Below are 22406 nucleotides of genomic sequence, written 5' to 3' on the forward strand. Positions count from 1 at the left end.
CTGGTGTTATGTCCTCTCAGTGCCGGTAGTGGTGCTGTAGGAGGCTGCTGGCTCCTCTTGTGGTGCAGCCCCAGCAGCCCTGCCTTCTTGGCTGGAGCCTAGATTCAGGGATTTCCCCTCAATAATCACCGACCCCGGGAGCGCTCCGGAGTTTCCCCAATAAAAAGATGATGCTCGGCGCCCCGGCCTGAGCGGGAGAGGCTCTCGGGGAGCCCGGGGGGGAGCAGCGGCGGCGGCGGCGGCGGCGGCTCCTCGCCCTCGGCCAGCGCCTCTCTCCGCGCCTCTCGTCTGTCAGCCCCAGCCGAGGGGAAAGGGGGGAAGAGGAGGGGAAAAAAAGCAGCTCCAAGGTAAGCGGAGGCGGCCCCAGGCCCGGCCCCCATCCCCGGGCTCCCGTAGGACGCCGGGCCGGGCCGGGGAGGCAGGGCGGGCGCCTGACGTGCTCACGTGAGGCCGGGGAGGCGCCGGGCTGCCGCAGGCCCGGGGCCGGGAAAGCCGGGGTAAGGGGGCCGGGGGCTGGGGCAGCGGCCGCCCAGGGGTTGGGGGGTCCCGGGAGCCCCGCTCCCCACACACGGGTCTCCGTCGCGGGAGGGGAGCGAGGGTTGCGGGCTGGGGAACCGGGCCGGGGGGGGGGGGTGTGAAAGTGCGTGGGGGAGGGGCCGCTTAGGCCTCAGGCCGGCGGGACCCCCGTGACACGGGCCCCCTGGCGCTCCGGGACCCCCCATTGAGCCTCCGGGACGCCCCCCACCCACCTATAGCAAGGGGAGCGGGCTCACCCCGGCTTGAGATTGGCACCGGGGAGCCCCGGCCCAGAGCCAGCCCCCACGCTCTGGCCCGGGAGCGGCCCCTGTGGGGCGGCGGGCCTGGCAGGGGCAGTAGTGGGGGGGGCAAGCGGCCCATCCTCAGCCCCCCCGGATCCTCGCCCCCTCCAGCTAGGAGCTGTGACCTGGGGTGGCCGCTGTGGGTGGGTGGGTGGGGCGGGCGTGGGGAGGCAGGTGCAGCCGCGGCCCCGAAAGTTTCCTTTTAGGCCTGCGTTGGGGGGCTGGTCTGCCCGCGGGGGACCCCGGAATTTGCGCCCGAGCCCCCCATCTCCGGCTGGGATGCGATTAGGGAGCGCGCGGGGTGGGGTTTTTAGAAACTCTTTGCCGGCTTCTGGCTTCTAAGGGTAATCCCTCCCCGGCGTCCCCCACCCCAGCCTTGCCCCACCCCGCTCCCCGGAGAGCCCTTCCTAGATCAGGACCCCCGACCCAGCCCTGCCTCCACCTCCCCCACAGAGCCCCCCGAGCTCCCAGAGGGGGAATCTCCTCCTTCCTTAGGGAAAAGTTTCCCTATTCAACCTCCCGTGGGTTTGCTTTGGGGAATATATGTGTGTGTGTGTGTGTATGTGTGCGGGGGGGAGGGGGGACTGGAAAGGAAGGGGACCCAGGACCTCGCCCCCTCCCCAACCTGGAACCCGGCGTGGCTCTTTTCGCACCCAAATCCCCTTAATCCCAAACTCTTGTGTTTTCTTTAGGGGGGTGGGTGATTGAGAGGAAGGCAATGCACTGATCTGGGTAGTTCTTGGGCTTAGGGATGTGATTTGGGATCAGTGAGGAGATTGTCACCGATAGTAGGCAGGGATTTCTGGATCCAGCCCCCGATTCCAGGGGTTCTCGTTCCCATTTAGTCCATGTCTGGTAGAAGTTACGAGAGATACCCCATTCTGAAACACTATGAAGGGTTAGAAATAGCTGAGGGTGGGAAAAGGAGGAGGAGAAGGAGGAGGAGGAGAAAGGTACACTGAATGCATTTAAAATGCTTCTTGATTGATTCATGGAAATAGCAACTCATGAATCAAGGTTTTTTCTATTTATGAAATTTTACCTTAGTAGACAGTCATTTGGATTTATGGACTATTCTTAGCCGTGCATCAGAACAAGAAAATGGGAATTTTAAGGAAACTTCTTGTTTGACATCAGATATAATAAATAGGTGCTACTGAATGTAGCAGGATCAGAAAGAACTTAAAAGGATACACTGTGCCGGATGCTTACTTACTTTTTCTTATATTTGTTTGAATGATTTTTTTTTAGCTATATTTAGGGTCTGTGACCCTTGAAACAGCTATAGAAAACAAATATATTGCTTTAATCTGAAACTCAGGTTTCCTACTTCTCAGAGTGTGCTTTCCTGGAGCTAACCTTTGATTTTGTTACTTAGTGTTAATGATTTTGCTAAGTTCCTTCTCCAGTGTTCCCCCCACACATACCCCCAATTTGTTCTTGTTGCTATTTTTGTAAATTTAGGGCAGTATGTCTCCTCATACACTCCTCTTGTCCTGTACCAATGCTTCATGCTGGGATTCTGCTGGCAGAGTATTTCACTCCGTGACAGTTCGACCTCTAGAATACTAAGTAGTGAAAATCCGACACTTGGAAAACAGTAGATAAACTATGATCCCTTCCCCCTCCCTCCCAGCCCCCCATTGCTTACTTTTCTAAGGGAGACCCATTAGTTGCTTTTTATTAAGTATTTCATTCTGTTTTAAAAACAAGGCATTTGAAATAACCAATGACACCAAATCTTTTATTAGCCACAGTCCTAAAGATCTTGAATGCAAAGAAGGCTGAACTTGATACAGATTACAATAGCAAATGCATCTATACCTATTTAACTTCTTTAAATAGACTTGTTTTTTTTTTCATCTTAAAGTGTTACAGTATCTTCTGACTTAAGTGTGTACAAAAAAGGTTGGTGTCATTCAGCAATTCCAATTTTGCTATGAAATAAAAATAACTGACATTAGCATCTTAAGTTTTGCAAATTACTTTCTATATATTACATAAGATATTTAAATTTTGCAGATAAGAAAACTGAGGCTTATTTAGTGAACAGCTGATGAGTGTTGAGCCAAGAAAGTAGAGTGGTGTAATTAAAAAAATTGTTGTGGAATTGGAGGACCTGGGTATGACTCTAGATTTTGTAGCACTTCCTATTAGTGTGGCCTTGGACAAATTGTTTAAAAAAAACTCTTGGCCTCAGTTTCTTTATCTGTAAAATGACACTAGATTGGATTAGATTAACTCCAAAGTTTATTTTTGCTCTAAGTCTCTAATTCCTTTCAAGCCTTTTTCAGCTCTAAACTTATGGTCCTGTTTTCTACAGATTTGAACTCAGGTTCTCCTGACTCCAGGTCCAGTGCTTTCTCACTACCACTCAGCCTCTAAAAGGAGTTAAAACAGGTATCAAAAAAATTTACATTTTGATTTGAGTCCTATCCTTGCAACCTTAAAATTCATGGTTTTAACAAGCCATAGATGCTAAAGTTGTTTGGTATCATTCCAAAAAGAAAAGAACAGAGTTTTATTTTGGTTAACTAATGGAAAGGTTAGTTGTTTTGTTTTATTTAAATTCAATACGTTATGATTTTAAAAGCATCTATTTTCTTTTCCTATTAATTAAATATAGATATATAGGCAGCTAGATGGCACATAGTAGCAGTGGATAAAAAGTGAGCTGGGAATCAAGCAAGAAGACCTGAATTTAAATCTGACCTCAGATACTTACTAGCTGTGTGATCCTGCATAAGTCACTTCCCCCCATTTGCTTCAGTTTCCTCATCTGTAAAATGAGCTAGAGAAGGAAATGACTCTATCTTTGACAAGAAAACCTCAAATGGGTCTGTGTGATCTTGGACAAATGACTTAACTCTTTGGGTGTCAGTGTCTTCATCTTTAAAATTAGAGGGTTGGACTCTGTGACCTTTAAATCTCTTGTAGTTCTAGATTAATGATCATATGACTCATATTTTACCATGGTATATTGTTATCTATTTTATCTTTACCCTTAATTATGATAACTGACACACACACATATTGTATAAAAGTTTGCAAAAGACATGAACATGACTGAGTAACATCAGATGTATGGAATTTTTTTTTTTTTTTTTTCCTGAGGCTGGGGTTAAGTGACTTGCCCAGGGTCACACAGCTAGGAAGTGTTAAGTGTCTGAGATCAGATTTGAACTCAGGTCCTCCTGAATTCAAGGCTGGTGCTCTATCCACTGCGCCCCCTAGCTGCCCCAGATGTATGGAATTTTACATTGCTTTTGGGAAAGTTACCAGTATTTTAAAGTGTGTGTGTATGTGTGTGCATGCGCGCCGACTGCGCGCATGCATATACATTGTATTCCAAAACTTTTCCCCCTTTTTTTACTCTAGCCCAGTTCATCTAATTTGTCCAAAATGGGTTACTTTCCTTTTAAGAGAAATAGTAGGTTTCACTTAAAAAAAGAAATACTTTTACTTGAAACTAAGGAAAGCATAAGACTCATAGAAGGAATAAGTAAAATAATAATAATAATAATAATGTTACTTACATTATAAAGAAGTCATGTTTATCCATACATTCTTAGATAATTAGCCTTTTTTTTCCCAGTCATGACTCTTTTTAGACTTATTAACTTATAAGGTAGTAGGTGATAAAAAGGAGGAGATAGCAGATTAGTTTATTTGGTTATAATTGAAAGGTGATTATTGTCCCTCATGCTAGATTAAAAACTTAGATAATTTTAGTGTAATAATCTTAAGGCATTTTTCTAGGTAAATTTTATTTCGGGAAAAATTTTTATTCCAATCAGTCACAAAAAAGGCACTGGACTTGAGTTGCACTACCAGCTCTGTTAACTTCTTTTTTTAGCTGAGGCAATTGGGGTAATGACTTGCCCAGGGTCACACAGCTAGGAAGTGTTAAGTGTCTGAGGTCAAATTGGAACTTGGGTCCTCCTGACTTCAGGACTGGTGCTCTTACTTATTTTGCTACTTACTTCCCCAGCTGTTAACTTCCTGCCTGTATGACCTTGTGCAAGTGACTTAACTCTCTGGGTGACAGTGTCTTCATCTTTAAAATTAGGAGCTTGAAGTCTGTGACCTTTAAATCTCTTCCAGTTCTAGATTAATGATCATATGATCTCTTATTTTATTTTGCCATGGTATATTATCATTACTTTATCTTTACCCTTAGTTATGATAACTGACGTACACACACACACACACATACACACATATCGTGTAAAAATATATACATTGTCATTTGAATCTCATAGCATCTCTATGAGGGAGATGTCTCAGGTAATGTTGAAGATGAGTAAACTCAGATTCAGAGAAGTTCAGTGAGTTGCCTTTGGTTGTACCACTAAACCAGATATCATAGTCTGGCAGTAGCATTCAGTAAACCAACAGGTATTTGTTAAAGCACCTGTTATATGACACGCAGTATTCTAGGCACTGTGGATACAAGTAAAATCAATAAAATAGTCCCTACTAGAAAGAATTATAATGGGAGAGACAAGTATACATACATCTATATGTATAGCCTAAATATAAAGTAAATAAATATAAAGTTGTCAGATGCAGGATAGTATGAGGTAGGGCATGAACAATTTGGTGAGGCTTAGAAAAGGCTTCATACAAAAGACTATGTTTGAGCTTCGTCTTAAGGGTAGAAAGGAATACCGAACATTGAGGGAAAATTTAGGAAGTAGTTCATTCCAAGTATATGGGACATGCAGGCATACAGACAGAGAAACAAAAAAGAGTCCAATTGGTTGGACTCAATATGGAAGGAATAGTAACATCCAGTAAGTTTGAAAAGATAGGTCTAGGCCAGCTTATATATTATCTTGAGGTAATAAAGGCCCTTGAGTTTGTTTAGTTAGGAGAATCACAAAGTCAGATTTGCCCTTAAAGAAAATTTGGCTGCGGAGTGGAGGATGGACTGGAATAGGAAAAGATTTAAGATGTGTAGGGCAAGTAGATGGCTGTTGCAGTAATCTAAGAGGAGAGCAATGATGTGGACCTGATGTTAATTGTAGGAGTGTAGAAAAGGAAAGATTTGGGGACTGATTGGATATGTGAAGAGAAGGGAGCATGATTTTGAGGTTATGAACTTGAAATTGGAAGAGTGGCAGTGCCTTTGATAGAAATAGAATTTGGAAGAAGGCAGGGATTGGGGACAAAAGGTTTTTGAATACAGTGAATCTGAGATGTCTCAGATGTTTCAAATGCATAATAAGTCATTGGTGATATAGGAGCTTAGGGGAGGGACTGCGGTTGGCTATGTGTTTATGTGTCTTCTGCAGAGATGACCGATATTTTATCCCCAAAGTTTTTAATTATGATTTACATTTTGAATGTTTTCTTTAGAAAATTGGATGTTATTTGGCAGTTATGCAGTTTCTTAAGTACAGGAAAGACTATGTTATCATTAATGAAGGTTGATGGGACTTGTAGTTCCCAGTTCTGTTACTGACTTGCTTCATTATTGTTGGCAAAACTCTTAGCTTTTGGGTTTTCATTGTGAGAAGGAAATATTTGGACTAGGGGCATTGGGTGCTTAAGAATCACTCAGTGTTAAGTTTAGGCAGCAAAGAAGCCTGTACTTAAAGCAGCTTCAGAGACATATTGGCAGACTAGCAAGAGTCTCTTTATTCACTTGCTATATGACCTTGGATGAGAAACCTGCCTATCCTTGGCCTCAGTTTTCCCATCTCTAACATGGCAAGATTGGAACAGATGGTATCAGAGATCCCTTCCAGCTTTAAAAATTTGTGATCCTAGATAAAATTCTATTATAACAAATTCTACAAACAATCTAAATATTTTTGTTGCAATAAAATTTTTAAATGAATGTAATATTTGACATTTTTAGAAGCTGGAGAAGAAACAGATGCCCAACCTCCATGTTGTGAATAGGGTGTTCTGGGCACAGATGGATGAAGAGGGACATTTTATGTTTATATTTTTATTCAGTCCTTTCTTCCTGTCCCAGGAGTATTTTTTAGTTTGTTTTTATCGTAGTTGATGATTTGGAGATTGGATAATGATAATTGAAAGATGAGAAATGGGCATTCTTAGCAGAATAAAAGAGCTTTAAAGAGCTCAAATGTAACCTAATTCTTCTTTTCTATCTCTTCTCAGATATTTTTATAGGTGAGAGGAACATTGATAAGGAACTGAGATTAGTTTTTGGTATGCAGTTATGCATTGTAAAGAATTTGTTATTAGCATTTCATCAAAATGCTATTGTTATTGATCATCTGCAAGCACTGTTCATGTAAATAATAATATAATAGAACACTTTGTTATATTTATTATAATTTAACCTATCTGTTCAGGGGCTTCACAGAGATGTTCCTTCTAGTGAATTTACTAGGTGGATAATCACAAAGTAGTTCCTAACAACTCTTTCTGAGTGGAACTACAAACTGGGAATTAATTGTTAACAGAGGTAACACGGAGGCATAAGTATAGAGAGGATGTATGGCTAATAGCAGTAAGAAACTATAATATACTGAGCCATCCAAAAAAACCACTTACTTGCAAACTACTCTTGTAGAAGGCTTATAAAAATTAGAATTAAGACAATATGACAAAAAGAAGAAAAGTAGCATAATAGACCATTTGAATGGTTTAATATGTAATTTTGTTTTATATTAATGTGTTTAAGCATTATTGCTACTTGGAATTCTTTTATCCCAACTTGAATAACTTGAATAATATTTTAAGTGCATGCTAAATATTGCTCAAGACTTAGGACAATATGTATATGAATCTCTTCCTCTCCTGTTCCACACAATAGATTTTTTTTCTGCCACCTGAATCATACTGTTTACCTTTAGAATTATATTTCATAAGTTCATTTCACAAGTTAATCAGAACAAATGAATGAGGTAGGCTTACCAGTTTTTAGATTAATCTATTTTCTATTAATTATTAAAAGTAAATGTCTTTCAGAAATGCTGGTTAGCATTGTTTGTTAATATCCTTATTTATTTAAGGATCAAAATGACAAAAAGCAACAAACATTCTTAATATCTTAAAAATTCATGTTAGCATCATCTTGACCATTAGTTATACCTTCGATAAGTTTCTTTTCACTTTGTCACATGTCACATGTCAGGTAGCTAAATGATGCCACAGAGCAATGGATCTGGAGGCAAGAGGACTTGATTTCAAATTTTACTTAATATACTTATTATCTGGGTAACCTCAAGCAAATTACTTGACCTCTGTTTGCTTCAGTTTTCTTAACTGTAAAATGGGGATATAACACTACCTACCTTCCAGAGTTGTAAGGATCGAATGAGATAATAATTGTGAAATGTATAACAAACACTGCCTGGAACATAGTGCTATGTACATGCCATTATTGTTGTTGTTGTTATATCATCATTCTGAGAGCTTGGTTTCATATCCTTTTTAGGAAAGGTGTCATGCGTATTGTTGCTCTCAAATTTTAAAAGGTGGTAGAATATAAAATTACAGACTGAAAAGAAAAATGCTGTGGCAGTGAAACAACCATACTTCTGAAACATGAGAATCAAAAGAACAGAAGTGACATATCAGTGATTTCACATTGAAATGACACATTGGCAGTCCCAAACAGTAGAATCTTCATATTTTTGTCAAATTGTTTTATACTGCTTTTGGAAGCCTAAAAGTGCTGTCACATAGCTTTTGTTAAAACCTTATCTCTCCACTTCTCACTTTTTTCTCCCTATATCTTATTCCACTGTAGCTTTCACTAAAAAGATAACCGTGGAAGTGAATTGTTATTCTGTTTAAAAAATGTAACACCTTGTTTCAAGGTCTTTTAAACTCATCTATATTTGCCAAAGAGCAGTGCTTATGCCATTATTACATTACACTTGGCAATATCTAATGCACCTACAGATGTTGAAAGTATTTATTTTGAAAAGATCTACTTGCATATTATCTATTCTTCATAATAGTTGTTTTTGGCTTTTATTAATATTAACTAATAATTTGATTATGTTTAATGATCTGAGTTTAATCACTTGTTTTCTTTTTTTAAGGCACATAAACCAATCTATATTCTGTAAGCAGAAATGATTTAGTTCATTTTATTTTATAGCTAAAAATAGCAGAGTTCCCTCATCCCCAGTATTTCAAATTTTAATCTATAGCAACATATATTAATAACTAGAATTTAGCCATTTTTTCTTCATAGAAGTGGCTTTTATTCTGAAATAACATTAGAAAATTTAAATATTTTCTGTATGACAGAAGTTTTAAAGTACCTGACTAGATTTCACAGATTTCTTTTTTGTAGTATATATTCATTTCTCCTCTCTTTATGTCTCAAGGGAAAAGCTGGAGATGATAGCAACTCCTCTATGAAATATTTGGGGGATTCTAGGACCTCAGGTCTTGATAATTGATTATGTCAGGGGCAAATAGTTTAAGATTATTTTCCCATTTCTACTTTTGTCTTGAACTCCTTCCTCCCACCTCCTTTTCCCTAAAAACAAACAAAAAAAACCCAAGTTGAATATTGACACTATATAAACCCCCCCAAAGACATGATTGCTATGTGCTTTCGGTTTTATACATGAAATAATATGGATATGTATTTAGAAGGTAGTTAAATATTAGGGATGAAGGGCCTTTTTTCTTTAATTATGCCTAGAGTAAGACTAACTGTAGCAGGGAACTGAAATCATAAATGTAAAGATTCTAAGCCTTATCTAGAAAAATGACTCTGCTACAGAAAGACAAGTTAGCCACAGTAAGAACAGTTAACCAATCTTAAGGTAATACATGAGAATACATGTGAAATAGGCTTTTTTTTTTTTTTTTTTTTTTTGTGGTAGAGAAGAGCCTCCAGAATTCATAGGATACAGCAAAAAAGACCTAGTCAAAGATTTGCTGTCTTGTTGTTTTTCCTTCATCCTCCAAGTGGACCATGACATCAGGAAGGTGAGGCCATGACATGCAAGTGAGTTGGATTTAAATGAGGGAGGGCTGTAGAAGGTCATCTGCCTCATTTTCTCCTCCACAGCCATTTGGGTCCTATAATCTTAAAGGTGAAGAGAACATGTTTATTAAAAGATACTAAAAACAGAGAGGTTGTGATTATTACTGTTTTAAGGAATATTAAGGATAGAAATTATATGCCACATTATTTGTGTGATTATGGAAAAGAGATGATTTATAGCAGCTTTTGACTTCTTCATAGTAGCGTTTGGAGAAATCCTGAGAGCTGATTAGATTCTATACTGGGAGATTGGGGAGAAAATTGAATACAGAGATTGTAAACATTGTAGGGATATTGTTAGAACTTAAGAATTTATGTAAAATTCCAAATATGAATTACAGGTGTATCACGTATGGAGATATAGTGAATCACTGAAACATTTGAAATATTCTACAGTTATATAAGAACTTTGCAGATTTTTTGCGATCTTCAGAATTCCTCAAGTTTCAGTCTGATAATGTTTGTGCTTGAGAAATTACTTTATTAATCTGTTCTTAGGAAACACATTGCAAACAGCATCCAGGAGTATTTTAATGACTTTATCTTCTGGTGAACATTTGGTGAGAAGATATTGGCAAATTATGAAACTATAGCTAATAACTCTATTCTGTTCCCTTCTATGAGTTGTCACCCCCATTTTCCTTTTCCCCTTTCTTTCATTTTTCTAAGTCTTGTCTTTCAATAGATTTTATTTTATTTTATTTTATTTTTTTCCTGAAGCTGGGATTAAGTCACTTGCCCAGGGTCACACAGCTAGGAAGTGTTAAGTGTCTGAGATCAAATTTGAACTCGGGTCCTCCTGAATTCAAGGCTGGTGCTCTATCCACTGTGCCACCTAGCTGCCCCCCTTTCAATAGATTTTAAACTGTTGAGGGCTTTGATTATGAAATTTACTTCTTCTTCTTTTTTTTTTAATGCTTTCCAGTCACTAACAAAGTACTAGATAGTATTGATTCTTTGTTTTTTTTTTTTTTTTTGCAAGAGGTTATAGAATCAATTTCTTTATTTTTATTTTTTATAAATTTAGAACTTAAAATATTCCCCCCAAAATCATTTCCATATACAAAGAAGAAAACAAAAAGAAGATTCTGTATAAAACTATATATCTTTATTTTACACTGTTTTTTAAAGAAATAAATTCTGCTCTTACTTTCAAAACTGCCCTACCTTTCTTCCCTTCTGAAATTCTTTTTGTTTTCTTGTTTGAATTAAAAAAAAAAAAAATGTTTTGTTGCTCCTCTTTTTTTGGGGGGGGGGGGAAGCATCCCTGCTTCATCTCAGACCTCTACATTAATTAGCCCAAAGAAAGAAACAAAGAAAAATTCTGTTTTAATGGTAAGCATAGACAAGCAAAATAAATCCATGCAGTGGCCATATCCAGAAATGTTTGTTGTACCCACCTCCTCTGTTAGGAGGTGGGTAACACTTGTTTCTTTCTTCCCCTTCCCCCCATTAGATTGTTAGTACTACATCATCATATAATTCTTTCCATTTGCTCAGATATATTTACCTTTCTAAGTTTTTCTGGACTCATGTTTCTGTATTTCAGAGTTCCTATTTACTTAGTTCTGATATATTCATCTGGAATACTTGAAAGTGCTCTATTCCATTAAAGGATCATTTCTCACTCCTGATTATATCTCAGATTTTGTAGAGTAAATGGTTGTATACCTTTATCGTTTACCTCTAAAAATGTTATGTTTCAAGATCTCTGGTTTTTAGCAGGAACTGCCAGGTCTTTTGTGAATTTGAGTATAATTCTATGGTAATTGAACTGCTTTTTTTTTTTTTTTTTTTTTCTGGAAGCCCTGAGTCACCCAGGTCTATCTGTACTGATCTCCATTTTTCAGAATTTCCTCTCTGGTGTCTGTATCTCAGGATAGAGTGTTAGGGACTTCAGGCACTGAATGCATGGGAGTTTTCTCATTGTCCCGGGGTTCACTTATTGGAGCCCTCAGCTTTTGCTGCTTCCAGAGCTATACAGGCTCTGTTGCCTATGAGTTTACTGAGAGGTTGGCTGAATGAGCAGTCTTTGCTGAAGGGATATCAGCTGCATTTTTGTGCCACTATTTTTATCTGTATCATATCTATATTACATGGAGAGATCAACACTCTTCATGCAACAGGCACTTTATAAGTGTTTGCTGAATTAAACTGACTCCATATGTGTGCTTTCTAGTTAGTTTACCTGGCTGAGTCCATTTCCAATGGGTGTGTGTGTGTGTATTTGTCTTTTGTATTATATGTGTAACATGTGGATATCTTGTGAATTGTGATTGCATATTAGGTCTTTCCCTAGTTTGTATCAAGTAGAAAAGATCTCTTATGTAAATTTAAATTTCCAATTACAGTTAAGTTCAGAACCTGCCAAGGAATAACAGCTAAGCTGTGGCGGACACATGAATCAGATTCTTCTAGTTAAATTTTTTTTTTTCAGTGCACTGGCATTTTTGGTAGAAAATAATTAATTTGAATAACTAGCTACTTTTTAAGGATACAACTTGAAATTTCCTGGCTGCTTTTTTGTAAGAAGTAAAAAATCTTATTCCTAGTCAATTCTCATGATGTTAGGAAGGAAAAATCTACTTAGAAAAAAAAAATGAAACCTCCCTTCTTCACTTGAGATTTATTTGAAAAATCTGAAAAGAATCTTTGGATGTTCCCTAGTTTAGTAGTTCTCAAACTTTTTGGCCTTAGGACTTGTGTATACTCTTAAAAATTATTGAGGACTTCAGCATGTTATATTTATCAACATTTCCTGTATTAGAAATTAAGATGCATTATAATTAGTATGAAAATAGTTCTGACTTCTTATATCCCTTCAAAGGGTTGCTAGGTGGTGCAGTGAATGGAGAGGTGCCTGGATTAAGAAGGTTCATTTTCTTGAGTTTAAATTTGGTCTCAGATACTTAATAGCTCTGTGATCATGGGCAAGTCATTTAACTTGTTTGCCTTAGTTCCTCATCTATAAAATGAGCTGGAGAAGGAAATGGCAAATCACTTTGTGAAGAAAATTCCAAATGATATCTTGAAGAGTAGGATATGACTGGAAAAAAATGACTGAAAGACAGCCCCAGACAAGAGTCTAGGAATTCCTAGGGAACCTGAGAACCTGGTTGATTCAAGAAATATTTCCTTAAATCTTTCTCTTCCTACTTTATCCTTATCTCTCCACTCAAAGCTAGCTGGCAGTGTGAAGGAAAATATGTTTATTCTTATATTGTCATTCAATAGTTCTAGGCATTTCCTTCCTGTTCTGTGAGAGAGAGTATTTCATTCCTTGGAATTAAATTATGCTGTTGGCTGACCTAATGTCTGTGAGCAAGTCACTTCTCTCAACTTCATTATCTTCAGCTGTACAATGAATGTTTACTAGATGATCTTTAATATCTGTTTCAGTTTTAACAGTTGATAGTTGAGTTATCATAGATGTAATCTAGCATAAAATATCACTAATATTGGTAGACACAGTATATGTAGAGGTAGTTATTGAAGATTTCTCTGGAAAAGAAGAGAGGAAAAAATTCCTTAACACTCATAACACTTTTATGAATAGTAATACTTATAAAAGAATGTTAAATTGTTAAGTAATATGGTGTGTTAAATAATATGGTGTTAATTGAAGAGTAGGAGACTCAGTAGTAATATAAAGCAAATACAAAGTTACCTAAGAAGGATAGAGTCGGTAATGAAGAAAGAAGCTTTTGCCTTTAAGAAACATTGAAGTATAGTGGGAAAAGCCCTTTATGTAGAAGCAGGTGACCTGAGGCTGCCATTTTTGAGGGTGTTATTTTAAACAAATCATTTACTCATTTTGTACCTTAGTTTCTCCATCTGCAAATTGAAATAGTACTATCTAACTGGCTACCTTAGGCTGCTGTAAGGGTCAAATTAGATAATGGATGTAAAACACCATTTATCTGCTTTCCTCACAGGACTGTTGGGAGGAAAATGCTTTATAAATCACAAAGCATTATATTTTATTATTGTGATGAATTAGCTATTTGAACATTCCATAGGCAATTTTTTTTAACAGTTTAACCAGCCTGCTATTGGTTTTACAAAATGAATTTCTGCTGACTACTTTTAGCGTTAGAGAAAATTACTTTTGCATTTAAAGAATTTAAGGTCTGAACAGAGTACAAGATGTGACATTGGTAACTAGTGAAAATATCTTTCATTTATGGAAAAATTCTTCTTGTTATTAGGTATTTACAAGGTTTACCTTGAATTCATGTTATTAAGTTTGATATCTTGGAATCATTTCTAAGTTTTGCAATATGCCTTTTTTTCTTAGTAGTAATTAAAGTCTCTTAATTAAGATGTTGAATTATATTGAAGAAATTACTTTTTAAATTAAGTGATGTTGTTCTGTTTATTTCAAGTTGTTAACTAGGTCTTTTTATATTTTCATAGACAATCTGCTTCGTTTTGATTCTGCAGCATTCCAGGATAGAAGTGTCCTTGGGGCTCTTTCTTAACATTGATATGGTACAGAAGATTTAAAATCAGGTACGACTTTTTGGCCAGAATTCATCAATGAAATGTAAATTTTAAGTTTTATGCATTTGGACACATTTTTATTACATATTGATTCTTTTTTTTGGCCATCTTTTAGCTGATGTTCACAAGGAATAGAGTCACGTGATGTATGAAGGGAAACACATACACTTCTCTGAGGTTGACAATAAGCCCTTGTGCTCATATAGCCCCAAACTGTGCAAGCAGCGGCGGCTCAACGGCTACGCTTTCTGTATCAGACACGTTCTGGAGGACAAGACTGCCCCCTTCAAGCAATGTGAATATGTGGCCAAGTATAACAGTCAACGCTGCACCAACCCCATCCCCAAATCTGAGGATCGCAGGTAAGATTTATTGGGGCCTACATGTAGTTAATATGAATTGTGATTTGAATTTTTTTGGTTTTGTTATTTATTTTTTGCTTAGATTGTATTTTTATTCCTTTGGGGATTAGAGAATATTTCATAAAAGAAGTGTTCCAGGAAAGCATGTTCGAGTATTTTTCCCTCTTAATTTTGTAGGCAATCTAGAATTAACTATTAAACTTTACTCCCTCCCATAAAATTTGCTATTATTTCTATAGCTTATGAAGACCTTTTCAAGAAGGCTCTGACTCCTTTAAGTTTAATAGTAATTTAAATGAAAGCAATTGAAAAAGGAATTTTTTTTTTCTGATATATAAGCTCACTGGTCACTTATTGATTAAGATGGCATTCAGAAAATCTATTTTCATTGGTGCAAATGAAAACCATTTTGTAGACATTTTTAAAAACAGAATGTTGCAGGAAATATGATTATGAAATTAAATATTTTTTCAAGAATTTTGACATTTTTGGCTAAAAGGTGGTAGGGTATATAAGTACATATTTCTTTTAAAAAAAGGGGGGGGAGACCAGAAATGTTATTGGATTATGCTTCAATCTGTCCTGCTAAAAGATAGTATTCAGGCTTTATGTTCTTTTAAAATGATTTTTAAGCCTTTTTGTGACATAAAGATTGGTATTTAAAAAAAAAAAAGAATATAGTGTAGTGTACTCACAGAACACAAAACTTTGTTTTTACATCTAAGATAGTTCTAAGATATAAACTGAAAAATGATGCCCAAGAGAATTCCTTCTAAGAAAACAATGTCTTGGAAATAAGTTTTAAAATAAAATGTGTACATGAATTAAAAGATGATCTGCTGATGATCATACATCTTGCATGTTCTTAAGAGAATTCATATTCTTTTTTAAGGGCTACTTTTCCCTTTGTGATTTTCTTCATCATCAAAGAGCAATGTCCATCCTATTGATTACTTTATTTACTCATGTAAAGGATTATACAGTACAGCAAATATTGGACATTTTCCTAACAATTCTAGCTATCCCTTGAAAAACTGGACATATTTTTATATAAGTAACTGAAAATCATAATTTTAGTTTTGCATTTTTCTTATGTATTATATTTCCATTGGAGGGAAAACCTGATACTCAGCCTTCACCTTTCTGTGTTCAAGTAAATAATTTGTTTAATTGGAGTATAAAAGTTGTTCTGGTGAGCAACCAGACCTGCAATTTACATTTAATGTGTGAAATAAATAATTTGTACAAAATGAGATCATAGTAAAATAACTGTGTGGTTTGGTACAGTGATTTGGGACTACTCCCTTAGAATTACTAATCAGCACTTCAGGCTTCAAATTACAACACCTAAAAGTTATAGACAGTTTTTTAGTGAGGGAAGAAATAAAAGTTTAATCTTAGATGAAAAAAAGACTCATACTTTGCAGAAAATGTTCATGTCAGAATTTGATTTTATAGATTAATAAGTAGCGTGAAAATTACAATTTCTCATTACTCTTTATTTTAGGATGATGGATGAACATAAATTAATTCATTGCCTTAAGTAATATTTTTTAATATCTATATAATTTTGCTTTTAAATTTAGTTCAGCATTGACGCATTTGCCAATCTTGGATATTTTCCCAAGGGCCAGTACTAAAGACTTATTATTACCAGAGTTAAGAGCACAAATTAAAATGAGAGGCCAATCAGAAATTCCCCACAATGTTATAGGCATCTCAGATAACCTCTTTTCTTTCACTTTTTAGCTCTGAAGTACACATAAGATTTTTTTAAAAGACAAAAATGGACTAAGGATTGTTAATTCCTCATAAATCTATTAGGAGATGCTATGATTAAATACTAATTTGGATATTTTTACAGGATGATCCCACAAACCAATATTAATTATATTTTCTTTTTCTGTATTCTGTATTGACTTAGATGTCATTAGAATCTGTTGTTTTTCAAATCCTAAAAAAAATCTAAATCAAAATTATTTCTAACTTGCTAGACTAGAACTTGGGAGAAGAAGGTTTTTAAAATAACTTGAAGAAATCTAGATTGTAATATTTAATATCATGCTTGAACCTGTTTACAGATGTTATTCATTATTATAAGGCTATATTTGTTTGCTTCTTCTATGGGTAACAAAAAAAAAGATTCATGATAAAGTTCTTCTTGGATAATTAGGGTGAATATTTTAAAATTGTTTTATAGGGTGTGTGTTTTTTTGTTTTTTTTTTTCTCCCTAACAGACTACTAAGGACAGTAATTTACAATATAATTTTGATGAGTTGGAGAATTCAGGAAACTTCTTAGTATTGAATAGCTTACAGTTGGCCAAATATATTACAGCTTCTGCTTTAAGAGGCCCTTTCTTGATAAAACAGAATGAATTGCATTGTATTGTACTCAATGGAAGCACCAGAGTGATTAGAAAGCAAATTTTATTTTTTGTTAGGTTTTTTCCTTACTTTGAATTATAAAGTCAGTGTCATATATTAAGTACCTGTATTGTGCCAGGCACTCCACTAAGCAATGAGGATACAAAGAAAGGCAAAAATTAGGATCTTCTTTTGAGGAATTTATAGTCCAATGGGGAAGGGAGAAAGAAAGGACAACAACTTAGAAACAATTTAGTCAGCTCAGGTTTTTGCCAAAGATTTTTATTTTTAATAATTATGTTAACGATCAGTCTTTTATAATTTGTCTTAAGTTTGTATTAAATTTTCAGTGATATCACAAAATCAGCTCTTGAATATTCAAAGCGGTATGGAAATTTCTTGGCATAGATAGTCAGAAATGATAGATAATTGGCAATATATGACAACTATATTTTAATTGATAATTAATTTCCTGTTTATATTCCCAGAGAACTTGTGTATATTTATATATTTGGGGAGGAGTAGTCTGCACTTTTATTCATAAGTACACAGAACTTGGGTGAGGAAACTCCCCACCAATGCAATTCTGCAACTGCTCTTTTACTTACAAACTTAGACTATTAGCTGAGGCACTGAAAAATTAAATGACTTGCCTAGGGTAACAGCATCAAAAGTGGGGACTTGAAACCAGATTTTCCCATCTCTGTGGCTGCCTCCATCCATTTGTCATGCTTTGTACACAAAGATTAGAAATTAGTATTTTTGTAAATAATTTTAAAACAAGAGATCTTTACCTGTGGTTTGTTTGTGAACTTAAAAAAAAAAGTTTGATGACTGTTTTTCAGTGTAATTGTTTCTGTTGTAACCCTATATTGTTTATAAATTTAAAAGCAATATTGTGGAAAAGGGTTCTAGTTTCACCAGACTGTCAAAAGAGATCCGTGACACAAAAAGGGTTAAAAATCACTGTTTTAGAATCTCACTAGAGTTACACTATATAGGAAAGTTATATGAGAGATAAACAGAATTGTTAGTAGTATTTTTTCTTTTTTTAAAAAATTACGGTAAGGATGAGGGGATGTCAATTTATAAATTATTATATTAATACAAAAAATGTAAGATCACTTGTAGTTGGGACAATATATATGTATATTGGCAAAAGGGACCTGTTCAAGGGAGGAGAAAAGATTGATTTGAGGCCTAAATAAAAGCTGTTAAATTATTTTAAATTTATCTTTAAAATTATTTACTGAACCAAAGTTTTATGTGCATTTAGACAGTATCATCCCCATGTACTTGTTTCTTTAGTTGATCCTCTTCAGATATGCTGCAGGCCAGTAGTTCTTAAGCCTAGCACAGTCAAATATGTAAGACTTGTCTATTTTTCCTATCTTTGCTAGAAATTATTTTGTAAAAAGTGAGAGACTTAATGGGGATTTACTTATAGAAATACATATGCCCAAATTCGTTATTTCCTACTGAAAGGCACTAATGTCAGTAACAGACTAAAGAGACTTTAATTGAAACAAATACGTTTTAAATTTACAATAGAAGTATAAGTAAAGATTTTATACACACACACACACACACACACACACACACACACACACACACATACATATACACATCACACACATCCTTCTCTGTTATGTAAGCGCGTGCATGCAACCCCCCCCCCCCCCATCCTATTGGACATAGCATTTATAATGCCTATAAATTCTATTAAACTGTTTATGGAATACTTGTATTATTATTATCCCTTTCTTTCTTAATTTATTTTACTTTTTTAATAATAGGTTTTTATTTTCAAAGTATATGCAAAGATAGTTTCCAGCATTCACCCTTGCAAAACCTTGTGTTCTAAATTTTTTCCTCTCTTTCCCCCATCTCCTCCTTTAGACAACTAGTAATCCAAGGTATGTTAAACATGTGAAGTTCTACTATACATTTTATCATACTGCACAAGAAAAATCAGATCAAAAAGGGAAAAAATGAGAAAGGGGAGGGGAAACAAGCAAGCCAGCAACAAAAAAGGTGAAAATACTATGTTGTGATCCACATTCAGTCTCCATAGTCCTCTCCCTGGATGCAGATGGCTCTCTCCCATCACAAAACTACTTATCCTTTTCTTCAAAGAGAACTTTGTAAAACATTGTTGAAAAGTGTGATCATTTACGGAGAATGGAAGGCTTGCCTGCTCTCCCCAACTTTTGTCATCTGAGTGAGATAAAATAAATAACTAGGAAGGAAGACTGAGTTCTTGATTTAGCTAGCCATGTTCCATTGCTCTCTTTAGCTAGAGATTACTATAAGAAACATGACACTCACAGCAATACTGGACTGAAACCCTTCTAAACCAAAGATGCCCTCCATCACCTTAAAATGCCTGTATAAACTGAAAAGAACATCTTTTGTTGTTTGGGTCTTTTTAAAATGGCCATTTCAGCCTAGTCTTCTTGCTAATTATCCTTAAATGAATGACAGGCCTTGCCAGTATCAGACTTCTCATTATTTAGCGAATGTGGGTTTTAACTAGTAACAAACACTTTTCAAGTACCCAAATGGGTCTTGAGGCCTTCATTTAGCTCTATTCATCCTGTGTAAAGGAAATCCAGAACTTATTGTGTATGCATTTTTTTAAAGGTACTGCAACAGCCACTTGCAGGTACTTGGCTTTATACCGAAAAAAGAGAGGAAGAAAAAGAATGATCCACTAGAGGAGGCGAAGGCCAGGCACCAGATGGATACCATGGCCTTCAGCCTGACGGTGCCCACCCTGGCCTTGAAGATGCCCAATGGACTTGATGGAATGTCCCTGTCACCACCAGGGGCGAGGGTCCCTCTCCACTACCTGGAGACAGAGTTGGAAGATCCTTTTGCTTTCAATGAGGAAGATGATGACCTAAAGAAAGGGGCAACCGTGAGGAAGAAGTTGCAGAGTAAGCTGGCCCAGAATCGGCAACGCCAGAGAGAGACAGAGATTTTAAAAGTCCGCCAAGAGCACTTTAGCCCCCCTCCTGCACCTTTGCAGCAGCAGCCTCCGCAGCAGCACGCCCATCTGCCACCTTTATCGACTTCTTTAAAGCCTCCTGGGCTGCCGCAGGGTCTGGTCTGCAAGTCCCCTCCACCTCAGAACACCAGCCTACCAATGCAGGGAGTGGCATCCACCACACACACTATAGCACAAGCCAGGCAGTCGTCCCAGAAGAGACCCCTGCCTCTCCCGCCCTCCGGTAGGGCTCCTGCTGTGGACCCGCCCCGGACTGACCGGGTCCTCATGAAAGCCACGGCCTTCTCTCCACACTCGGCTTGCATGAGTCGGCTGCAGAGACTGGTGAAACTGTGCACTCGGAGACGGCAGCTGGACACAGATCTGTTTCCCCATCTAGGTGAGTGGATAATCGGTTCTGGCCTAGGGATCTAGGGACAGACCAAAGAGCTGGTAATTGACACATCTGGTCTTCTCACCATTGCTTTTGCGCTTCAGAATTGTTGTTTTCTCTTTGGTATTCTTTTCTTCCTTTCCTTCCTTTCTCAACTGGGGTTAAGTGACTTTCTCAGGATCACACAGGCAGGGAGTGTTAAGTGTCTGAGGCCAAATTTGAACTTTGATCCTCCTGACTTCAGGGCTGGTGATCTATCCCCTGCACCAACTAGCTGCCCCTATATTTCTTTTTTTTTTTTCTTTTTCTTTTTTTCTTTTTCTTTTTTTGGTTTGTTTGTTTTTTATTAATTTTTATAATTATAACTTTTTTTGACAGTACATATGCATAGGTTCTTTTTTTTTTTTTTTTTTTTTACAACATTATCCCTTGTACTCCCTTCTGTTCCAAATTTTTCCCCTCCTTCCCTCCACCCCCTCCCCTAGATGGCAGGCATTCCCATACATATTAAATATCTTATAGTATATTCTAGGTACAATATATATGTGCAGGACCGAATTTTTTTGTTGTTGTTGTTGCAAAGGAAGAATTGTATTCGGACCCTACATTTCTTTATAAAGCAAAATATTCTGTTAAAATGTATAAATTAGCTGATTATAAAGTGTTATGTGAGAGTTAATTTTAAAAATTGTAATTATTATTGCATATTATTTCATTCTCTCTCTTCCATTTCCACCTTCCCCTCACATGAATAACTACAATAATAAAACGAAAAGTGAAAATTAGGTCAGTTCAACAAACATTTATCCTATTATGTGCTAAGGGCTGAGGCTAAAAAGAAAGGCCAAAAAAATCAGCATAGTTGGCATTTATATACACTCTAAGGTTTGAAAAGCATTTTAACAATACTAAGAGGTACAGGGGCTCTATTTATTTCACAGAAAAGGAAACTGAAGAAAATAGAAGTGAAATGATTTGCCTCAGATCCCAGAGTTCCTTTAATGCTCCATCTATTGTACCACCTAGCTGCCTCCTAGTAACTAGCATTATGTAGTGCTATATGGTTTGCAAGTTTTACAAATATTACCTTGTTCTATCCTCCACAACCCAGGGAGGTCGATGCTGTTATTATACCCATTTTACAGATGAAACTGAGATAGGTTAAGTGACTTGCCCATGATCACATGGCAAGTAAGTTTCTGAGGCTGGCTTTGAATTCAGATCTTCCTGACTCTCAAACCAGGGTTCTCAAGAAGCTTATAGTCTAATGGAGGAGACACCATGCAAAAATAACTATATGCAAACAAGGTGTATTCAAAATAAATTGGAGATAATCAGAAAAGGGAAGACAGCGTGGAATTTTATTGGGCACTTGAGGGAGGTCAGAAGACAGAAGTGAGGAAGGAGAAAATTCCAGGCATTGGAAGCAACCACTTTCATAATAAACCATATTAGCAAATATGCATAATTCTGCAAGGCAAATTTCTGAATTAGTCTATGTGAAAATGTCTGTGTTTGCATTTTAAGATCATTAAATGCATTCTGTCAGGTGTGGTATATTTTAGCTTCTGATTTGTGGTTTATCATTGCACTGATTTGAGTTTTAAGTCATTCAAAGTCGATTTTTCTTAGTTCTGTATAAATTTTTTTTTAAATTTTGTTTCCTTCTGCGTCAGTTCATAGTGCTCTCATTTTTCTTTGAAACTGTCCATTTCATCATTTCCTATAGCATCATAATCCCCCATTACATTCCTATGCCATAATTTGTTTGCCCATTTCCCAATACACAATCTTAGTCTCCAAATTTTGACTAGTATGAAAAGCTGATATTAGTATTTTTGGTCATGTGGGCCCTTTCCTTTTTTCTTTGCTCTCCTTGGGATGTAGGCCCAATGGTGGTATGTATAATCAATTCTAAGAGTATAAGCAATTGAATAATTTTGGGGACATGGTTCCAAATTGCTTTGCAGAATGGTTA

At 36.8% G+C, this 22406-nt stretch overlaps 1 protein-coding gene across 6 annotated transcripts in view; it reads left to right on the top strand.

Annotated features, from left to right (window-relative positions):
- The first annotated feature begins 245 nt into the window (after window positions 1–245).
- INO80D (INO80 complex subunit D) overlaps window positions 246–22406 on the top strand; it is a 74469-nt gene continuing 52308 nt past the window's right edge. For 2 of the 6 annotated variants that reach the window (XM_074298940.1, XM_074298946.1), the window contains exons 1-5: window positions 246–347; window positions 3142–3218; window positions 14230–14325; window positions 14432–14678; window positions 19689–20434. In XM_074298940.1, coding sequence (XP_074155041.1) covers window positions 14461–14678; window positions 19689–20434 — 964 coding nt within the window. In that variant the 5' untranslated portion in view covers window positions 246–347; window positions 3142–3218; window positions 14230–14325; window positions 14432–14460. Of the gene's footprint in view, window positions 348–396; window positions 498–1066; window positions 3219–9649; window positions 9756–14229; window positions 14326–14431; window positions 14679–19688; window positions 20435–22406 lie in introns of those variants that run through there. The other 4 variants (XM_074298941.1, XM_074298945.1, XM_074298943.1 and 1 more) reach the window with 4 other exon arrangements.

Source organism: Sminthopsis crassicaudata, chromosome 3, assembly GCF_048593235.1.
Source record: "Sminthopsis crassicaudata isolate SCR6 chromosome 3, ASM4859323v1, whole genome shotgun sequence".
Taxonomy (NCBI): Eukaryota; Metazoa; Chordata; class Mammalia; order Dasyuromorphia; family Dasyuridae; genus Sminthopsis; species Sminthopsis crassicaudata.